At 38.2% G+C, this 20,164-nt stretch overlaps 1 protein-coding gene across 4 annotated transcripts in view; it reads left to right on the forward strand.

The window, feature by feature from the left end:
• The window catches only part of LRRIQ1 (leucine rich repeats and IQ motif containing 1), a 101,066-nt gene that overhangs the window by 47,005 nt on the left and 33,897 nt on the right, over positions 1-20,164 (forward strand). For all 4 annotated transcript variants that reach the window (XM_035127677.3, XM_035127679.3, XM_088651769.1 and 1 more), the window contains 5 exons: positions 2,029-2,118; positions 4,736-4,857; positions 5,305-5,397; positions 6,119-6,198; positions 11,046-11,147. In XM_035127677.3, the coding sequence (XP_034983568.3) occupies positions 2,029-2,118; positions 4,736-4,857; positions 5,305-5,397; positions 6,119-6,198; positions 11,046-11,147 (487 nt within the window). The remainder of the gene's footprint in view (positions 1-2,028; positions 2,119-4,735; positions 4,858-5,304; positions 5,398-6,118; positions 6,199-11,045; positions 11,148-20,164) is intronic.

Here is a 20,164-nt window from a genome sequence, read left to right on the forward strand (position 1 = left end):
CTAATTTTAAAAAATACTAGTGGCTTCAGAATAACGTGGAACCGTATAGCTAAGACTGATGCTCCAAAATGTAGCTTTTGTTAAAATATGAGCAGTTCTAAAAATCAGTTTAGTTTTTGACCAGCATCCAAAATGTAATGTTTTTCAAAATAGGTGAAATATGACTCTGTCCCTTTACTTTTCATTAAGGGGGAAGTAACCTAGTAGTCCCCCTTTTCACCAACATGGGTTGTTCTGAAATAGGTCGATATAGAATTTCGGTAATCTTATCTTCTGGTATCCAAAAGCTTGGATAATCATCTCAGAGAAATAAATGCAACCTAGCAGTAGTGCATAAATGGGTGCAAGATGTTGTAGCCACACCATTTAGAGGCTTTATATGTGGGAGGGAAAGGTGTTAAATCAAAATGAAACATCAAAATTTTGCTGACATAGAAACAGCCTCAGCTCCTAAGGGCAGGTACACACGCTCTATGCAGCATACCCATTTTTTGTGGATACACTGGTGTTTCCCACAGCACATGCCTAAAGTGTTTAAAATTTCAAGTCTCTCTCTCTACCCCCGTCCCCAGGTGAAGGAAGTAACAATATGTTGTTTTGGCATTTTTCATACAGTTGCTGCTAATATTTCCATATGTATGCTCCTTCTCAAACCCACCCATCTCACATGTCTTGCTACCAAAAGTGGGGGGGGGGGAGTGGGTCCACAGCATGATATTTTGTGTAAATATTGAGGGAGAAAAACCAAAGGGGGGGGAATAATGGTGATAATGATAATCATCATCATAATAATACTATATAGGAAAAGGAAAATTCAAAATAGATAAATTCTCTGAAACTTTCAATGAACAAAGCACAGTTAATTCCGTGCAATGATAGACTACCTGTACTTTTTCTCTCCTTTTTTCAGGTGATCTTAGTCTGTAATTGATTTTATAATCACTATTAGTTTTTAAATACTTTTTGATGCAGTGAATACCTATAGTAATTCAAGCAGAGGAGAAACGGGTTACAGGGAGGAGAATGACAATCTCCATTCTTCCCTTTCTCCCCATGTGCCTGTACTATTCTGTGCCTGCCCATGTGCCTGTGTACATCCTACTCTGAGCTGCCTCACTAAAAGGTTACTGCTTGAGAGAAGCAGCACATTCCTAGGATGCTACAAGTCCTTTCAGCCTCGGAATCCCCCAGATTAAGTGTGTTTACACCATGATCTAGCCCCATTGCCTTCCTCCTTCGTGTAGAAGTTGGTCCTCAGACCACCTCCTTGGGGACTTGCTGAATATGTTTTGGAAGCAGAAGATATTTAAGGGAAGAGAAAAGATGTGGTGAAGAGAAGAGGCAAGGAGTCAAGGGAAGGGAAGTGAGCTGGATTACTTAGGAGACCTAGGAAAAGGAAAGTGGTTTGGAGGCAGCAGGGACTTGAAGAAATGGGACAGAGAAGACTACAGACAGAGGCAAGGGAGCTAAGAAGGAAGCAAAGGAAGAAAAGGGTGGTTGGGCAAATGCATCCAGAAACATTTCTGTACAAATTTTCAGCATTTGTCTGGCATGTTTCTATAATGGCAATTACAAAAAGTAAGAGGACGTTCTGTATGCTTCAATAGTGTGTTTGGTGGTGCAACAGCAACCTTTTGCAGGCAGAGTTTGGCTGCCAGTTGGAAAGATTAGCTCTGCAATTCCAGATGTTGCAAAAATTCCATTTGCATTTAAAAATCAAATGTGCAGAAGGCAGCTTTCTGGGTTTAATTCTGACTCTTCTGAATAGCACTTTGAAACAATTTAGTGCAGATTATTCCCATTGGAATTATTATGGAGGAAATAAAATGATATAAATTAATCCAAAACTTCTTTTTAGCTTCATCGTGGCTCCCCTACAGGTGACTATTATATTAGAATAGAATGGCCCAGAATCACTGAAAGCAGCATGCAGCATGGTCAAAATGGTACTTCATAGAAGTTATCAAAACGAAACTGATATTATCCCTGCACTATTGACTTCATTGGTTTGTTGTTGTTTTAAACCAGGCTGTCATAGAAAAAGAATGGCCAGCTTTGGATTCCACCCGCTTCCTTTCACAAACACTGCTATTCTCAGACCAATTGCCCTCGCCAAAGGTAACATGTCATGAAAACTTTCTTTGTATTTGGCCTTTGTTCATTCCTTAAGGATCTCACTACCCTTGGTGTGATTAATATTGCAATTTATTGACTGAAAAAACATAATTACTTTTAGAAGCCTCTGACTTCCTCCTCATCCCCAGATGTAATTTTTCATGTTGCTTTTCTTTCATTTGCTTAATTCCCCCCCCTTTATTTTTGGATATCTTTCAACACTTTACTTCACAGTAGCAATATATATATATATATATGATGATGTGCCTCAGCTGCACATTTGGCAGTGGATTAAAAATTGCTAGTTGACACAGCGCTTTCAAAAACACCGAAGCCTGCAATATATGGCAACAGCTGAAGATTTTCAGAGCGGCTAAAGATCATTGAACTGTAATGTCTGTTAGCTATTTGATAAACTTTGAAGTTTCAGCTTTCTTTATGTTATGTTTAATTCTCTTTGTTATATGCAATGTGTTTTCAACAATATTTGTACTAGCAATAAGATAGAGAATAGTCATAAATGGCAGGCAGTAGTGCTTAAGCATGTTAATTTTTCACTCATTGGAGTAATTAAATGCAAGCCTTACACTCTAGTCCTAAGCATGCTTCCTTCGGAGTGATTTCACTGATTTCAAGTAGGATTCCTCTCCAATTAAATGTGTTTAAGTTCAGGGTGCCAGCCATGCTTTCAGGAATGTAGTTTTAATTTGAATTTCAAACTGCTTCCAGATCATAACCTGCTCACGTCTTAGGTACATTGAGGTGGTTAAGTGCATTCCAGATTATTGCAAAATGACTGGATCTTGTTAAAGTCTGTGGCTGTGATCCAACTAAACAAAATGTGTGCATGGGGGAGAGCTGTGCACACAGACGACTGTTTCTTTGAAGTTTCCACCAAGGATGCTTATGCTGCAACAAAGACCAGCTTTTTGGTTTAAAATGCATCTTCTCTTTGCAAGATGCAGCTGTGGTTGAAACCTCAAACAAACCTCCGACCTCACAGGGTTCTTTCCTGTGCATATAGCTTACTTGGGCACAGCCTATGAGTGCAGTCTGTGTAAAATAAAAAAGGATGGTCTGCATGTTGCTATTCTCATGGAATGATACTTTTGTTTGCTAATTTTCCTTGTCTGATTATAAGTCAACATGGCTTGTCACATAAGTCTATCATACCATGTAGAGTTCCATTCACCAGCACTAGATATTCATGAAAGCATCACTCATTCACTGAGAAATTTTTAATGTGAAAATTTTCCATTTCTCCATATTTTCTATTTCTATATTCTATTTTCTATTTCTCCATATTTTGCAATGCAGTGTACTCCTAGGCCAAATCAAAGGTGCTGGATTTATCTTTTGAAAGCACTTCATGGCATGAGAGCCATATATTTCAGAAGTCATCTCTCCCTATAGCTGCACTCATGCAAATTATATTTCTCAGATCAGCCCCTGCATTGTAATTTTTTCTGTGGGGAGTGAGAAACTGTGCTTGAAGCAAAGACTTGACAACAATTGTTCAAAAATCTGAGTTGTCTCAGAAAAAGTATCAAGGCTCTTATTTTGGTTGCCAGATTTTATGACTTGCATCTGTCAAATTCTGAAAGCAAGTAGAAGTTGTTTTCTTCAATCATGTTTTTCTTTGTTTTAGGCCACTTCTAGACTGTTGCTGTTATGTGGATTGGATCCAATTGCATGCTAGCAAATTTAGGTTGCACAATTAAAGTAGATTAAAGTAGAATCCTGCCCCATTTCACCACCTGAGGTGAAATGGAGAAGTCCTGACTCCCACCCATGCTGAAGCCTTGCTTACTGGGGTTGCAAAGCTGTGACTTCTGGATTCCAGTGAGATCTCACCAGAACCCAGAAGTTGCAACTGCTTCTCCTTGTTCATCTGGTGGCAGCATGGGGGGCCAACTGGGCACCCACCCCCATGCCACCATGACAGAAGTGAGGAGGAGAAGCAGCAGCAAGATCTTGCGAGAGCTCCACGAGATCCCATGAGATTTTGCCAGAAGCTGCTGCTGCCTCACTTCTCATCTCCTCACTTCTCTTGTGGCAGCAGCAGGGGGGAGATGTGCCCACAAGGGCACTGCCCCTAGGGATTACACCACCTGAGACAGCTGCCTCAGTCCACCTCATGGGAGGGCTGGCCCTGCTCTTGCACAGCACTTCCCTACCACCACCACCACCAAAAAGGTGAGAATTTTTGCAGTATGGAAAGTGATAGGAAATTGCACTAGCAAGTGAGATAACAATTGCTTGATGTGACATCATATAACCTCCCCACAAGCTACCAGAATGAATGTGGATGCTGTATAACTTCCCTGCAAATTTTGTGCAAACAAATCAGGATAAACGTTCAATGAGCAGGTTGTTAGAAAACAATCTTAGTGTTTTATTACGCATTGAGCATTTATTATTTTTCTTGTAGACTGCATTGATGCTAAAGAAAACTCTCCTATAAATGTTGATGGCTCTGATTATATAGCACGTGCCTTACTTCCGAGTAAGCATGTATACTATTGCTTTATAAATGTGTAAACTAGCCCTTTTTATGTTATTGTCCAAGCAGAAGTAAGAGAACTATTTGTTTAAATATTTTTCTTCCTCTCCTTAAAAGTATAATGAACCTACAGGATGTGGAGACAATTCACATCATTTAAAGTTGCTTCCACATAAAACTCGGCAGCTTAAGGAAAGACCCAAATCATTCTTGTCAGAAAGCAGTCAGAATAGTAACAGGTAAGTAAATAAATAGCTTTTAATGTTGCTTTCTGTAACTAACCAGTTTAATAATCACTCTTTAATGAGCCAGTGTTTGCCATTAAATTTTTTAAAAAGCATAAAATCAAAGTGCTATAAACTGAAGTCATAAAATAAAAAAGTAAAGTATGAATTAGACATTAAAATGCAGATATTTGCTAGATAAGAGCAGAAGGATTTCTTACAGCTCTGCATTCCTTTGTAGAAAAATCTTGAAACACACTTTGAGTAATTGGAGTGTAAACATTTCATGCGGAAGTCTGACTTTTATTACTCTCCAAGATAAAGTTCCTGGTATATTAAAATACCATAGGTTTTATTTCTGGGTTTCAGAAGGCTTAGGTGCTTGGTAGCACTATAAAAAATTGTGGGGACTTACTTCTGTTACTGGGCTAACTTTCAAGAACTTTTGCTTGTCTTCCTCAGGTCAGAGAACACTCTCTCACAGCTCTCTGACCTGAAACTCCCCCAAAGGTCATCACAAAGATCAGAAAAAGAAGAAAAAATTTCAGAAGAATGGTATGTTCAGTTTATCATACTTCTACTTTTAATGGTAACTGTATTTATCAGGACTTGCTCATTTAGGTGAAAGCTGTGTTAGTGGCTGTCACAGCTAATCTGAAACATTTGTGCTGGTGTGTCCTGTAACTTTGTATACCATTCTTGGATCATGATGGACACCATGTTAGATTTTCTGAGACTGAATCAGCATAAGTGATGGTAATAAGAACATAATGTGCAGTTGTTGGCAATAAGAATGATTCTATTGAATCAAGTTGGTCCATAGTAATACATTTATGAAATATGGTTTGTGTATCCCGGAGATCAGTTGCCCGTTCAGCAGTCAGTGTTGAATGTAATCTTGAGCAATTCTGCATGCACTTTTCTTGTTAATTTTAGTGGGCTAACATTAGTGGAACCATATAGAGGACTACAGCCCATGCCAAGCTCTGCGCAGATACTTTATTTGTAATATGTGCTTTGCTATTGTGTTATATAGAATCCAAACAGCCCTGCATGTGGTCTGCACATGTAATGCAACATTTTAGGTCCATCCCTTTCTCACATGTCCTTTGCTGTCCCTGAATTCACCCCTCAGTGTCAAAATGCCCTCAAAGACCAATATTCAATGTGATGCGAGGGCTGCAATGTGATATGAGGAAAACTGACAACTCTTCTGGGTATATCAGTAAATGCATATTTCTTGTTGCCTGATGACTAAAAATCACCTTTCTTTTAGGGGTTTTAAAGACATTTCTACGGCACAGTTGATGCTAAAGAGAGCACATAAAATGAAAGCAAAGAAATCTAATAAGTTTGGTAAGTAAACATTCCTGTTGAATTATGTGATAGAACAGGCGTCCCCAAACTGCAGCCCTCCAGATGTTTTGGCCTACAACTTCCATGATCCCTAGCTAACAGGACCAGTGGTCAGGGATGATGGGAATTGTAGTCCAAAACATCTGGAGGGCCGAAGTTTGGGGATGCCTGTGATAGAAGTTACATGTCAAAAATAAATCTGGTCTATTGATCTACATCTGGAAAGAGGCCCAGCATTGAAGTGTAGTGAGAGGTTGACACACCCAAAACTGATTGATGTTCATGGGATTGCTACTTAAGTGTCATTGATTTCAAAGTAACTTGCACTTCTAAGCACTTTTGTGTCAGGTAACAGAATTATTTTGATTTTATCAGCCTTATTTTTTTATAATGTAGACATATTCATTTTATATCATCTGGAAATATATGTGGACAATGGTTGCTCTAGATTGTTTATTTAATAAGGCAATTCTCGATTTTGTGAATTTTTTTAAAAAAAAACAATTTGAAAACATTGAAATGCCCAGTAATGTTGACTTCTAATTTCAAGTTATTAATGATGCCAGTTTGATATTTTGAAAGCTATTTGAAACTCCCTTTCAGATGTTTTGATGTATCATCAGTGCTGAATTTTGTGTGGCAAAATCAAGTGTGCCTTTAAGAAATGCAATTTAAAATCTTAAGCATGTGAATGTGACAAAGGAAAAGAAAATGGAGAGAGCCCCCAAAGAGTACATGCAAGTCCAGGGATTCTCATGGCCTCCCACCCTGTTCTATCAAAATATCCAGAATATCTGGTGTCCAGCTGAATTTTTCACATACATACATCTTGGTGGCCTACATATCATTTGTAATTAATGGAACCCATTAGAGTGTATCATCTTTTCTCCATATGTGGTCTGCTTTATGTTACTTATGATTAATCCATTCCTAAATGGCTGTTTCTTAAAGCATATCAAAGTCTGCTGTCCATTCGTTAGTTGTATATAAAGGACTTCTTGATGTTCTAATATTAACAAGGTTGGGGAAATGAGTGTTTGTACATTTGCTTTCTAAAAAGTGTTAATTTCACAACTAACTGAGAATATAATCAGTATATAAACAGAGGACTGATCTGGTATAATGGTTAAGAGCAACAGCATTCCTGACAGATGCCAAGTTCCCAAGAAATGCATGTGCATTAAGATAAATGCATGTGCATTAAGATAAACGCATGTGCAATACATATAATACTCAGAGTTTTCCCATTGCTAGTAAAAAGGGTTGAGTAACAGCTCCACCAGGTGGTCAAAGGCAGGGTGAAATTGAAGGAATTAGGCAGCTCCCACAATTCAGTTTGCTCCTGCCTTCATCAAAGAAATCAGTCCTCCTTTTTTTTCTCCACAGGCTAGCTTTTTGCCTGTTTTCCCCTAACCCCCCCCCCTCTGACTCTGATTGCTCTGGTAATTTTTCACTTTGCCTTTTAGTGACCCTATTTCTTCCTTAGCGCAGCTTTGCTGTCCTCCCCCCCCCCTCAGCTCTTTTCTCATGGCCTCCACCCTTTTCTCATGACCACCACCCTTTTCCTTATTGGAAATCTTCCCACCTGTTTTCTTTTCCCGTTTACTCTGTTCTTTCTATTAAAAAAGAAAGAAAAATAAAAAAGCCCTTTCCTCTCCCTTCTGTTGTCTCCTCTCCTTCCCTCCCCATATTCTGGCCGACTATTTTGGCATCAGAGGGTGGATAGTAGCGGGAAGCCTTCTCTTAGCTTATTCGGTAAGAAGCCCTTTAAGATACTTCACATCCACCTTCTTAGTAGGCATGTGTGTTGTACACTGCTTCAATGTCTGTAGCCTTTGTACCAGGAGGGGATGGCATCCAACAGCCCTCCTAGTGTGGCCTCTGGCAGCTCTGGCTGTATTGCTATATTGACTTCCCCCATGTTTCTCTCTGCCCGTTGCCCTGGACCATAGACTATGTAGTGATAGGCTGCTCAGTAACTCTGCTGTCCATATTCTATGGCTCAAAGCAGCACAATCAGAGAGAAAGGAAAGAGCAGGTGATGACTATTGTCATCTTACCCTGATTGTGAGCTTTTCTGGGGCATATGTAGAAAACAGAATGTTGGACTTAATGGAATTCCTTCAGTAGCACCTTAAAGACCAACTAAGTTTTTATTTTGGTATGAGCTTTCGTGTGCATGCACACTTCTTCAGACTTAATGGACTTAATGGGTCTTTGGAATAATTCAGATTCTTATGCAAAGTATAATGTTTGGGTATGAAGGGACTGCTAAATTCTCCATTTTCTGCAGTCCACCAAATTTGCCTACCAGTTTAAAGCCCCACAGACCCAAATTATAACTGAATCATACCCCAGGTTTGCTGACATCTGCTATATATTCTCTTTGAAAAGCATTTCCCCATTTCCAGCACAATATGGAGTCGTCGTCTAGGTACATAGTGAGCACTATCCTGAACTCAGATTAGAAAGAAGGCGACCCAGGCTATTTGCATGTTTGTATTCTTTTACGAAGTCTGTCTGTGTTGATGTCTGAAAGTTTGCATGAAGGGAAATTAGGTTCTGGCAAGTACCCAAGTCTTGTGGCTTTTATCAAAAGAAAGGACTCAGGATTAGCTTTCGATATATGTTGTGCTGTAGACAACTAGTGTCTGAGTACTTTGCTGGACCAGTGCTGTCAGGTAATGGCTCAGAGGGCTGTTCTGCTTTAATCCATTACAGTTATGAATGTTTATTCAAGCAGTTAAATAAGTTGTGGCCACAGTTTAACCATACCAAATGTGTGCTGTGATTTATTCATCTACTGTGTCCACACCAACTACTTTTCTCTAATATGAGATAATCAGAAAAGTGTGGGCAGGATACTAGAACACTTTGCAGCCAAGGAGAACTGGCCAAACGTCAAAAGATTTCTAAGTGTAGAGAATGCACAGTCTTAATTAAGCAGTAGTCCACAATGTATCACTTTGGTTTTAAACACCCATGGTCACAAAGTGTTATTTGCCATGTCTTGACAAGATAGGAACTGTGTTCCTCATTTTACTTTGATTCTTGAAGATGCAATATTTATCCTCTTAAGCCTGTAATCCTGACCCCTGGCCAGCAGTGGCTAGGCATGATGGAGAAGCACAGCAATCAGTGAATCCACAACCCTGCCACTCACGCCACTCAGAGTGGAACATGGGGATTTTTTTAAAGCCCCTTTCCTGCACCAGCACTCAGACGGGTGCTGCAAAGACGCCTAGTTAGAGCCCAGTGCTATCATGTGACTGCAACAAGGCACACTTCATAACTACAGGATCGTGTGTGTTACCCCACACCCTGCCACATTTCAGAGTTTTCCACTGGCTGCTGTCAGTGGAGGGTGGTGAAGCAAGGCTGGGCTGGGCATAGGAACACTTCCTCTCCATCCAAATGCCCGCCAGCACAGCAATTCACAGATTGGATTGGTCTGTAATTCTCAAATAGTCTGTCATACTTCTTCCCCCACAAAAAAAACCTATTTAAACAAACTTTAACCACTTAAAGGTTTCACTAAAATCAAACAATATATAAATTTTGTCAAGGGCTTTTGTCTAATTTTACATTACAGCCTTAAGCACTTTTTTAAGAGCCAAGCCAACTTATCTTTAATGGCACATCATCCAAATAATAGGGTTTAACATCTAGACTAAATCATATGTAATTCCCGTTTCTGTTACCAGTGCATAATATAATAAAATACTGTAGACATTTGCTCCACAAGAGTAAACCATAGAAATAAAGGCATAGATATTTCAGTACAGTTCTGCTTATTTCAATGCCCTACAGGTATTGATCGAGTGGGAAAGGTCCATACAGTTGGCCCCACAAACGTAACTATTATTCACAAACATGTAGTTCTGAACAATGGTGGAGACTTTTCCACACCATCCGGGTTTGTGTGTGTGAAGGGAGCTTAATATGTTTAAATGGAGACGCACCATGGGCATTATCCAGGTGTCCTTGACCATAGGAGTGTGATACATGTACAGTGTTGTGTCTGGAAATCTCCCATTTCCAGATGACTGGCTGAGATTTCTGCATTGCTGGGGGTTGAACTAGATGACCCTTGGGTTCCTTCCAACTCTACGATTCTATGATATATTTGATAGCACTGATCATCTATTGAGATGGGAGGCAGTAAGTGGAATCAGCCACCTTCCCCCTGAGTAGCCCACAAGCAGCAGATAGCACCCACCATCTGTTTGATACTTCCCACACTTCAGGTACTGGATGTAGTGGAAGTTACGTATGGGCAAGGGGATGTAGAATTATGATAAATGTATGGAAGCCTGTTTTCATCGGGTGGATTTGACAAGTAACACGCTTTATGCTACACATTACTTGAAAATATTTATTATAGGTCTTCTATAAAGTTAGTACCAGATAATAGGATGCTTATAATTTCCAATTTTGAAATAGACACCATTATTCAACATCCTCGGCAGTCTCAACTGGTTGTTCTAGTTATAGAATATGTAGGCTGGGCCTACTCAACAGAAAGTGCAGCTTCCAGCTAGAAGAATCAAATATTATTTTAAATATACAGATTTTAATTGGCATTTTGCTTTACCATGGAACCTGGCCCAGAGAATAATTGGGCCATGGAATAATTGTTTAAGATATGTCACATAAATCAAAGTGATTTCCTTTCTCCTTTCTTTTTAACTTTATAATGTTAGGAATGGTATATTTTCCCTTGATAATGTAAAACCTACATATAGATCTCCCCCCCCCTTAATAAATGGCTAAAAGGCGAATACTTCTTTTAGGGAATGAGTGAGCAAGATCTGACCTTTTGATTTTAACTTGTTCTTGTCGTCTAGACCCAGCTGTGCGCCTGGCGTTGTTCAAAAACAATGAAAATAAACATCCCCCTGTGAAACCACCAAAGAAGGCACAGACTGCAAAAACTGGTTACTTTGAAGGTATGCAAAGGAGTTTCATTTTATGTTTGACTTTTTTCTCAGATCTTTCAAAATTATGAAAGTCATTCAGATGTATGGATCAATTTCCTTAAAGTACTTCTTTTTAGGTTTATAATGGCAAACACTTTAATTCAGATAATGCAAATCTGCTGTCCACCCCCCCCTCTCTTGAACACACACACACACACACACACAGAGAGAGAGAGAGAGAGAGAGAGAGAGAGTACCCAGGTGGAAATTTTAAACTTCAGTTTATCAGAGAGCCTAACAAAGTGATATCTTCATAGAAAATATATTTCCTTTATTTCTTGAATGTTTGGAATCACAGGAGGCAGAGTGGAATTTAACATCGGGCAGCAAGTACACATATGTTATCTGTTAGAAGGGTTGCTAGTTTTGAAAGGGGATGCCCTAGGAAGTGAAACAATTAGAACACTTTTTCATTTTTGTTAAACTGGAATATATCACAGTAGTGAAAAAGTATAAGAAATGAGACTACCAAATACATAGTATGTTTCTTGACTGTTTCTTCTCATTTTGACTTAATTTTCAGTGTTAAAATAAATCCTGACACAATAAGGAAGAAAAATAATATATACAAAATTGTATCTGGCTTCTAGATATGCAAGGGTTTTGGTTTTTTACTGTATTCATAATCATATGTGGCTAACTTGTTTTGTTATTTTCATATTGCACACATTTGTATTTCATATTTTAGGAATTAAATATTCTTCTTCTAGTAACAGATAGAAATTGTAGTGGGGAAACATTTACCTAGTACCCGTACTAAAAAGTCCAGTGAATGGATCAGACTAAAACTAATTTTAACTTAGATTTATAATATGCCAAAATAATTATTTTGAGCTGACATCCAGTTCTTGCCTTGCTTCAATTTTTTCATACTTTAGGTTTTGTAGGATGATAGCAGCAAAACTCAGTAGGAGAATAGAGACAGCTGGGCAGGCATATTTATCCTGAAGAGTTTAAACAGTGTGATTTATTTATTTATTTATTGTCTTCCATAAATATTGCATTTTTCTTACTTTAAGCTGAAATAAATTTCCGAAGAAGTAATTGAAAATTTGTTTCCTTTAAAGCCTACTCAAAACTTCATGAAAAACTATTTATTATTGTTTTCCACATATTTACCCTTATTTTTCAGATTCTGTGCACGTTTATGCCCTGTTGCAAAGCAGGATAGCATGAATTCATTGCTTTGTTTCTTTAAGACAATGCTTGTTTTTCTAGATTCTAGAAAATAGTATAGTGCACAAACTTCTAACTGGTGAATTGACACAACAGGGAAGTATAGAAGCAAATGATTTCCTTAGGTATCTTTCTCTGACAAGGACATAAGAAAGAAAGTGATGCAGGTGGTATCCATGGTTTAAATCCACATAGTTCCTGTGCACGTGCAGACTTTTGAGTATGCAGAAATAGCAATAGAAGTCAATGCAGCAACCTCAATATAAACTTGTTATACTGTATGGAACAGTATCCTTTTGTCTGGGAGATGCCATTACCATGGCCATTTTTTTCACATGTTATGCAGTTTAGTTCAGCATATACATCTTCTTATAGTAAGCAAGCATCATACCCATAAAATGCATTGTTATTTAATGATGGGGAAATGATGGAGGAAAAGACATCTCTGGTGTTTGTTTTTAATGTATTGTCCAATTAGTGAATTATGAAACATTTTTATAATGGATAAAGGATGTTGTAACCCAGTTTTTTTAGATAGATAGGTAATTTATTACGGTCGGAGACCAGCATAGTAACCCAGTATATTGGGTCAATGAGATCCCACTTTAATAATAGGTTGTATTGTTTAGATACCGGTCTGATTTACACACAACACTAAGCGAAACCATGGCTTATTATGAAAGAGTGAGTGTGTGAGTACTCAGATTCAAAAGCATTACTCCTTCACTCCTCCCCAAGTCATGCTGCTGTCATGCTGCCTGGAGCTAAACCATGGTTTGGCTTAGCATTATGTCTGAACATGGGCTTCTGGTTTCTATCACCCTAATCAAACCATGAGTTGTAATTCTTGATTTACCATTTGTATTCTGCCTGGGGGAGACAAGACAAATGGTGAGCCTAGGTTTGGTGAGCCTAGGTTTGGTTGTCACTACGGTGAACTATAGCTGCCATCCAGTAATCATGGCAGTAAGCATGGCAGCAGCAGAAGTAGCAGCAATTTTTCCACTGTTCATTCATTCACAATTCACCATAATTTGGCCTACTTTTAAGTGTAAACTGGCCCATTGTATTCTTTATGCAAGAAAATAGAATTTTAATTTCCAAAGTACTTCTCTTCCTCCTCCTTTTATTTCAAATGTGAGGTCAGTGGTGTTGACCAGAGATGAGGCCTTTTCCATTGTCTCTCTTTGGAATCTCTGGTTCTGCATCTATATCTTGTTGGTGGCAGATGAAGACTTTTTTACTCACCCAGGCATTCTTGATCAGTGATCTATCTTAACTTTTATATTTTATTCCTTTAACTTGTATGTAGACCACTGGTTGTTCTGTTTTTTTAGAAGCTGAATATAAATATTTAAAATAAACATAATTATTTAAAAGCTTATTCTGGATAGGCAAGATTGAAACACAATGGAAGGATTAACTCCTTTATTGTTGGAGAATATATGGAGTATGAAATGGCAGAAGTGAAGAGAAAATGTTTTATAACTTTTGTATAGTCCTATGGGGTCAGTAGTGACCCCCATCAGCAAAAGAGGGCTAATTTTTGGGGTGGGGGTGGGGAATACTTATTCAGTATATAATGTCAATTACATGTATGAGATCCTACTGTTTAACTAATAACTATGTGTATACATATGCATTATATACGTAATCAGACTTTGATGTTGCTGGATATGAAAATGCACCACAAATATGTCATGTACTGCATCTTTTTTACATTTGTTTGAATAGGGTAGGATAATCATCATAATGAGAAGCACATTGCAACCAACAGTTATAGAAATGAATTTTTTCTGTGAAGATCTACACAAAGAATTTCTGACAAATCCCAGCCATCTACTGTAACAGCACAGATAGTACTTGAAACAATGCACCAGTGGCTCACTAACAGCTAGAGATAGATGCCAAGTCATACTTTTGCAGTCTTGACCTCACATTGATTCAGCTAAAGCTGTTTCAATGTGTATGGTAAGCCAGCAAAACTGCCATATGGGGTGTAGTGCAAAATGTTGCGCAGATAATATTCATTATGGGAAAGGCATGCTTTTACCAGAATACCAGGTTCGTACTGATCTCATATGATGGAACATCACAGTTTACCATTTCACCAGCACTGTTACTGCCCCATCTGATATTTAGCTCCATTCCTTGCCAGTACAAGATCCACAGCTAAACTTGGTATCATTGACACATGACACAAATATAAAGACATAAAAGCCACTGAATATTTTATATCTCTCTAGGTGATGTACAATATAAAAACAAACCATATCATAAAAATAAATGTACAGTCTAAAATCAATAAAGTAGCAGTATAAAAACATGCAAAAAGGGGGGGGGAATTCAGGTGATTCAAGTTCACAGACACACAGGGGGGAAAACAAACTATTTTTTGAATTCCATTTCTGGCCTGGTTTTGAACTGAAACAGCTTTGGTTGCCTTGGTAGACAATCCAACCTGGGAACTTAAGAGGGGGAATAAGTCCTGGTAGGTTCTCCTGCTCTCATTCGAGACCACTCACCGTGATATCCTTCTGGACTGACTGGCAGAGATGTTTTGCAGTGATTCTGGTCTCCCCCCCCCCCAGAAGGTACTGTGGGAGGATTCTTGTTCAGTGTGTCATTGGTGTATGGTGTCCCTCAAGGATCAGTTTTGTCCCCCATGTTGTTCATTGTCTACATGGAACCACTGGGAGAGGTATTCCAAAGATTTGGAGTATATTGTCATCAATATGTAAATGACACACAATTCTATTTTTCCTTTCATCTAATATGAAGCAGGCTGTTATGGTTCTGAACCCATGATGGGGTGGTATTGGGCTGGATGAGGACTAACAAATTGAAGCTCACTTCATATAATGGATGTGCTTCTGGTCAGGACAGAACTACCCTGGAGTATGGATTCAACCTGCCTTAGATGGCTTAAAAAATCAGGTTTGTTGCTCGAGCAAGCTCCTGGATTCAGCTTTACATCTGAATTACCAGTTGGTAGTTGGGCCAGAAGAGCCTTTACTCAGCTTAGGCTGACATACCAGCTATGCCAGTTCTTGAGGAAATCAAACCTGGCTTAAGATGAAAAACCATGCTTTATACTCTGAGCTCCATGGAAGAAGGGAAGGATAAAATGGTAATAAATAAACAAGTTGATGTTTTGATAGTTGTATGCTATGCAGATATTTTAATCTCTCTTGCTTTTAAGTTGAACTATGCAAATATTTAGCCTCCTGATCAGAAAATATAATCATTTTCCTGGGGGACCACAGTTTGCTTGGTATTCTAAGAATTTCAACATTCGTATTTTCAAAACATCTAACCTGTTAATGACTGCACTGTCTTCCACAGGCAGACTTCTGCTTACATGTGGTTTTTAGGATTACATCTGCAGCAGCACTGCATTGCTCTAACAAAGTATTTGCTTGTTTGTTTTTGTTTTTCACATCTGAGCTTTTAAGAACAACAGATCTGTCCTGCTGGATCAGGCCAAAGGATAGGCTATGTGTCCATTCCCAAACATTTAGCTGACCTTGAATTTAGTTTACTTACTTATACTAGCCTCCTGCCAACTGGCACCCTCCAGATGTTTTGGCCTGCAGCTCCTGTCAGCCCCTGGCATCTAGAGAGCACCTGGTTGGCAAAGGTTGGCTTATACTGCACGTTCTTGTTAAGACAATCACAGTGCCTTAGGTTCAAGATACAACAGAACAAAAGAGCAAGAACCCCATTTGCTTTGTTTGCAGTTTGACAGTGAAACAGACTCCCTCAGAAGGTGTTGGGCACTCCTTCTTTAGAGGTTTTTCAATAGAGCTTGGATGACCATCTGCCAGGCATTCTTTAGCTGTGATTCCTGCACTGCAGGGGGTTGGACAAGATGACCCTTGGGAACCATTCCATCTCCAAAATCCTGCAAATCTAGGATAACTCCTTGGCAAGACATGAGTCTTGCTCTTTAGACAGAAATACCAACAACTGCCCATATTGCCAATGAGAAGAAGTTACTTAAAAATTAAAAAAGAGTAGAATCCATAGTACATTTGCACCCAGTGATCTTAAGCACAACAAGATAGGGATTGAAGACTTGAAGCAGATCTGAGCCTAGGATTTCTTATAGTGATCAACTCAGGACAGTGGGCATGTACATCCTAGAACTTTCTCCAAAAACTGAAGGGATTAGAGCAGTGGTTCCAGAACTTTCCCCCCACATGGACCACTTGAAGATTGCTGAGGGTTTTGGAAGACCATTTACTTATCTATCTATTTACTTACTTACTTACTTACTTACTTACTTACTTACTTACTTACGCTACTTACTTACTTACTGTTGTAGTAATTGCTTTTTAAAATATTTATATTTTATTGAAAATTTCTGTACAGAAATAAGGTGAAAAGGGTGAAGTTAAAACAAAAGGAAAAGAAAGAAAAGTGCTTGAAACTGGTACAATACAATATCTGGGTATATAGGTAGTATGATTGTTCTAATGAGTATAAACTGTTGTAGCAATTGTAATATGTGTGCTAGATGTTATTTTTATTGCTTCTTTTATTTCCTATATTGTATTTTATAGTACAACAATTTGAATTCCGTAGAATATAATTTAAGATCATTATAAGAAATAAAAGAAGCAATAACAATACAATTAAAAATCAATATGAATATTTAATATGGACTCAGACTAGCTGAATGAATCTCTTGGTGGTTTGCAGACCACAATTTGGGGAACCCCTGCATTGGACTGGCAAGATAAGAATACCAGTACTATCAAAGTCATGACTTTTTGTTTTGCCTGAACCTTCTGCCTGATTAATATGATGGCATCTTCTAAATGTAGACCATTGGAATGAGACCATTCTCATGTTTTACTAATTCTCTAAATCAAATGAAAGGAGCTTGTGCCCTTTAAAATATTCTTGGATATGTTGTAACATCTTAAAGGAGCTAGGCCGCTGTTTTCAGCATGTTTTCTGTGCTATTTATTTGAGCTACAGCTTTCTGGGCCTGTGTTAGTGCCAAAGTCAGCCCTGCAACATGCTAAAGCTCAGATAAACTTTCTTATACCTCTAAGGAAGCAAAACCAACCCCCACATGTCTGAGATTAGTACGGTTCACCCTTTCTTTTCATGAAACAGTTTGAGTTTTTCTTGAATTTAGGGCTCCAATCTACCTTCTCTCTTTCTAATAACATTGGCTGGGGCTAGAATTCTAACCACTCTTGTTTTTATGCATTTATGATCAACACCTGGGGTTGGATTTACAATATAAATATTAGTATCTCTGGACTTTTTTCAAAGAATGATATGGTTGATTTTTTTAAAATATGGAAAGACAAAAAGTATCACTAGTCTAGATTTTACATTATCTTTGGATGTTAGTTTTTTGTTTCATTTTGTTTTTTTAGAGCACTTATTCAGGTGATTTGGAAGTAATATTTAGCCATATTGGTTTGTGTCTTTTATAAATCAATATGCATCATTTTATAAAAGTATAATTGGTATCACTTCAAAGAGCAAATAAAGATATTAGGTTGTATCCAACAAAGTTCTACTCAGGGAAGACCCATTGAAATCAATGAACCTATGTTAGTTATGTCTGTTAGCTTCAAGTATGTCTGGCATTGGATATAACACATTATGGCTACTTTCAGCTATTGTTTTCAGATATAAATAACTAGACTTCCTAAACTATTATATTATCTCCTCCAAAAGCAGAACTTGTTTTTGAATCTTCAAAATCTAATTTTACTTAGAGATGGTTCACAAAATCTATAACGTACAATTAGCTACTGGAAACGGCAAGAAATGTATTCTTTGTTGATTCCAGATCTGTGTGCCAAATTGCATGAAACTGCCCATTTCTAATATTGCAGTGGCAGCATTTCTATAAGGTTTAAGATCTGTGCCTTGGAATGTGATGAAAAGCATTTTAAAGAAACCTTCCAAGACAGAAGGGAATCTTTTACTCAAGAATCACAGTCCTGTAGCTTTGTTTCTTATTATCTAGTGTGAGCTCACACAACAGAGCCCTGCACATTGAAATATTTTCTCATTTTAAGGAATTAATGGCTCTCCACCAGCCCTTTAACATGTAAAATGAGTAGACTACTTGTGTCCAGTACATCCAAAAAGAGCCAGGATAAAATAAACATAAGGAGTTAGATATCTTGGAAAAAATCTGTCATGGGTTTGGGTTAATCATCTCCAGAAGAAATTCAACTTGATGCCTGAAATGTAAGACTTCTTGGAGAACGCAGCAAAGCCTGAGGCAGTGTTGATCTGAAGGAGTGCTCTCCATGGGTCAGAGCTGCTTTGCTGGCAGAGTGCAAACCCAGTTCACAACAGCAGTGCTCTCAAAAGTTGTAAGACAGCAGGGTCCACACAGTGCACACACTGGAGCTTCAGTTACATAGTTGAAGTTGTCTGCTTTCTCATTGTTTAAACCAAAATTTAAAAATAAAATCTGTGCCTGATTTTCTAATCTGGCCGTGAATAATAAATATATATTCAGATAGATATTATGAGAGAATAAAACAGAAGTGTAGCTTAAGCACCAAGTTCAAAGTGAAGTAATAAAATATCATCATGGTATGCTAGCAGTAATAGTATAAAACTGTATTGTGGTTTGAGGAAAAAGTTATTTTAATCAGTGCTCTAATACAATGGTTCCCAACTTTTAGGAGAATGAGGACCCCTTTTTAACCCCAAAAATGTTTGTGGAGCCCTACATGCTAATTCTTGTAATTTACGGCTCTCTGTTTTGGAGTCTCACACATTTGTCTATAAAACAGGTAGTTGTGCCTGGTTGTTTAAAAGTTTATGGGACCATTTATTATCTTTGCAGTTAGTGATCTTAGTACTGCAGCCTTAGGATTACTACCGGTAGGTTTCTTGCAACAACAGCATTTTCATTCTTAAACACCCCCCCCCTCTGATCAGCTCAGTGAAGCTTATAGACTCCTGTGTGTTGTTAGGTGCCTGTGGACCTCACTGACCTTTGCACTTTGTTGCTCTCATGGGCAGGATCCACTTTCCTCAAAGAGGGGAGGACAACTAAATGTCTTAGGCTGTGCAGCACCTCTAACCTGCCCATAAGAGAAATGAAGTCATAAGTCATAAAAAAAAGTCTGTTACAGTGTGTCAGGGGTGAAACTTGGGCAAAAGGTAAATATGGGGGAGAGAAAGGGCTGACTCAAGACTCTCAAAGTACTGTGGAGGCTAATGAAAGACCAAGAAGAAAGGGTGACTGCAACAAATATAGGGAGTAGAGGTTGCAGTTTGACTGGATTGAGCCTGCAAAAACAATGCTAATACAGATGTAGACTGGGAAAGATATCTGCTTAAAAGGCTTGTTGGAAATGGAATGTCTTCCTATGCAGAAAGATTAGATGATTAGATAGATAGATAGATAGATAGATAGATAGATAGATAGATAGATAGATAGACAGACAGACATGCTATAGTTGGACGATGAATTGGTTGATTCTTCATTGTTAGTATTATGACATTTAGCTTTTAAATTTAAAACAAAAATAAATTTTCCTGCTATGGTTCTTTCCTATGTTACTGGCTAGTGACACAGAAGTACTTCCATGTTTGAGAATAAGGGATGGCACATGCAGCCTAATTGTTTTCATATTTACGGGAATATATAAATTTAGTGGGTCTTATTCTCTCAGCAGTCTACATGAAAATACATCAAAGAAGTCACAGTATTGTTCACATGTACCTTTCTACATTACATTTTCAGATATCAGTCTTGGAGAATGCTCCCATACCTCTTATTTTATAATGTGGTACTTGATTTTCAGATGCATGAG

The sequence above is a fragment of the Zootoca vivipara genome, chromosome 9 (genome assembly GCF_965207765.1).
Source record: "Zootoca vivipara chromosome 9, rZooViv2.hap1.1, whole genome shotgun sequence".
Classification (NCBI taxonomy): domain Eukaryota; kingdom Metazoa; phylum Chordata; class Lepidosauria; order Squamata; family Lacertidae; genus Zootoca; species Zootoca vivipara.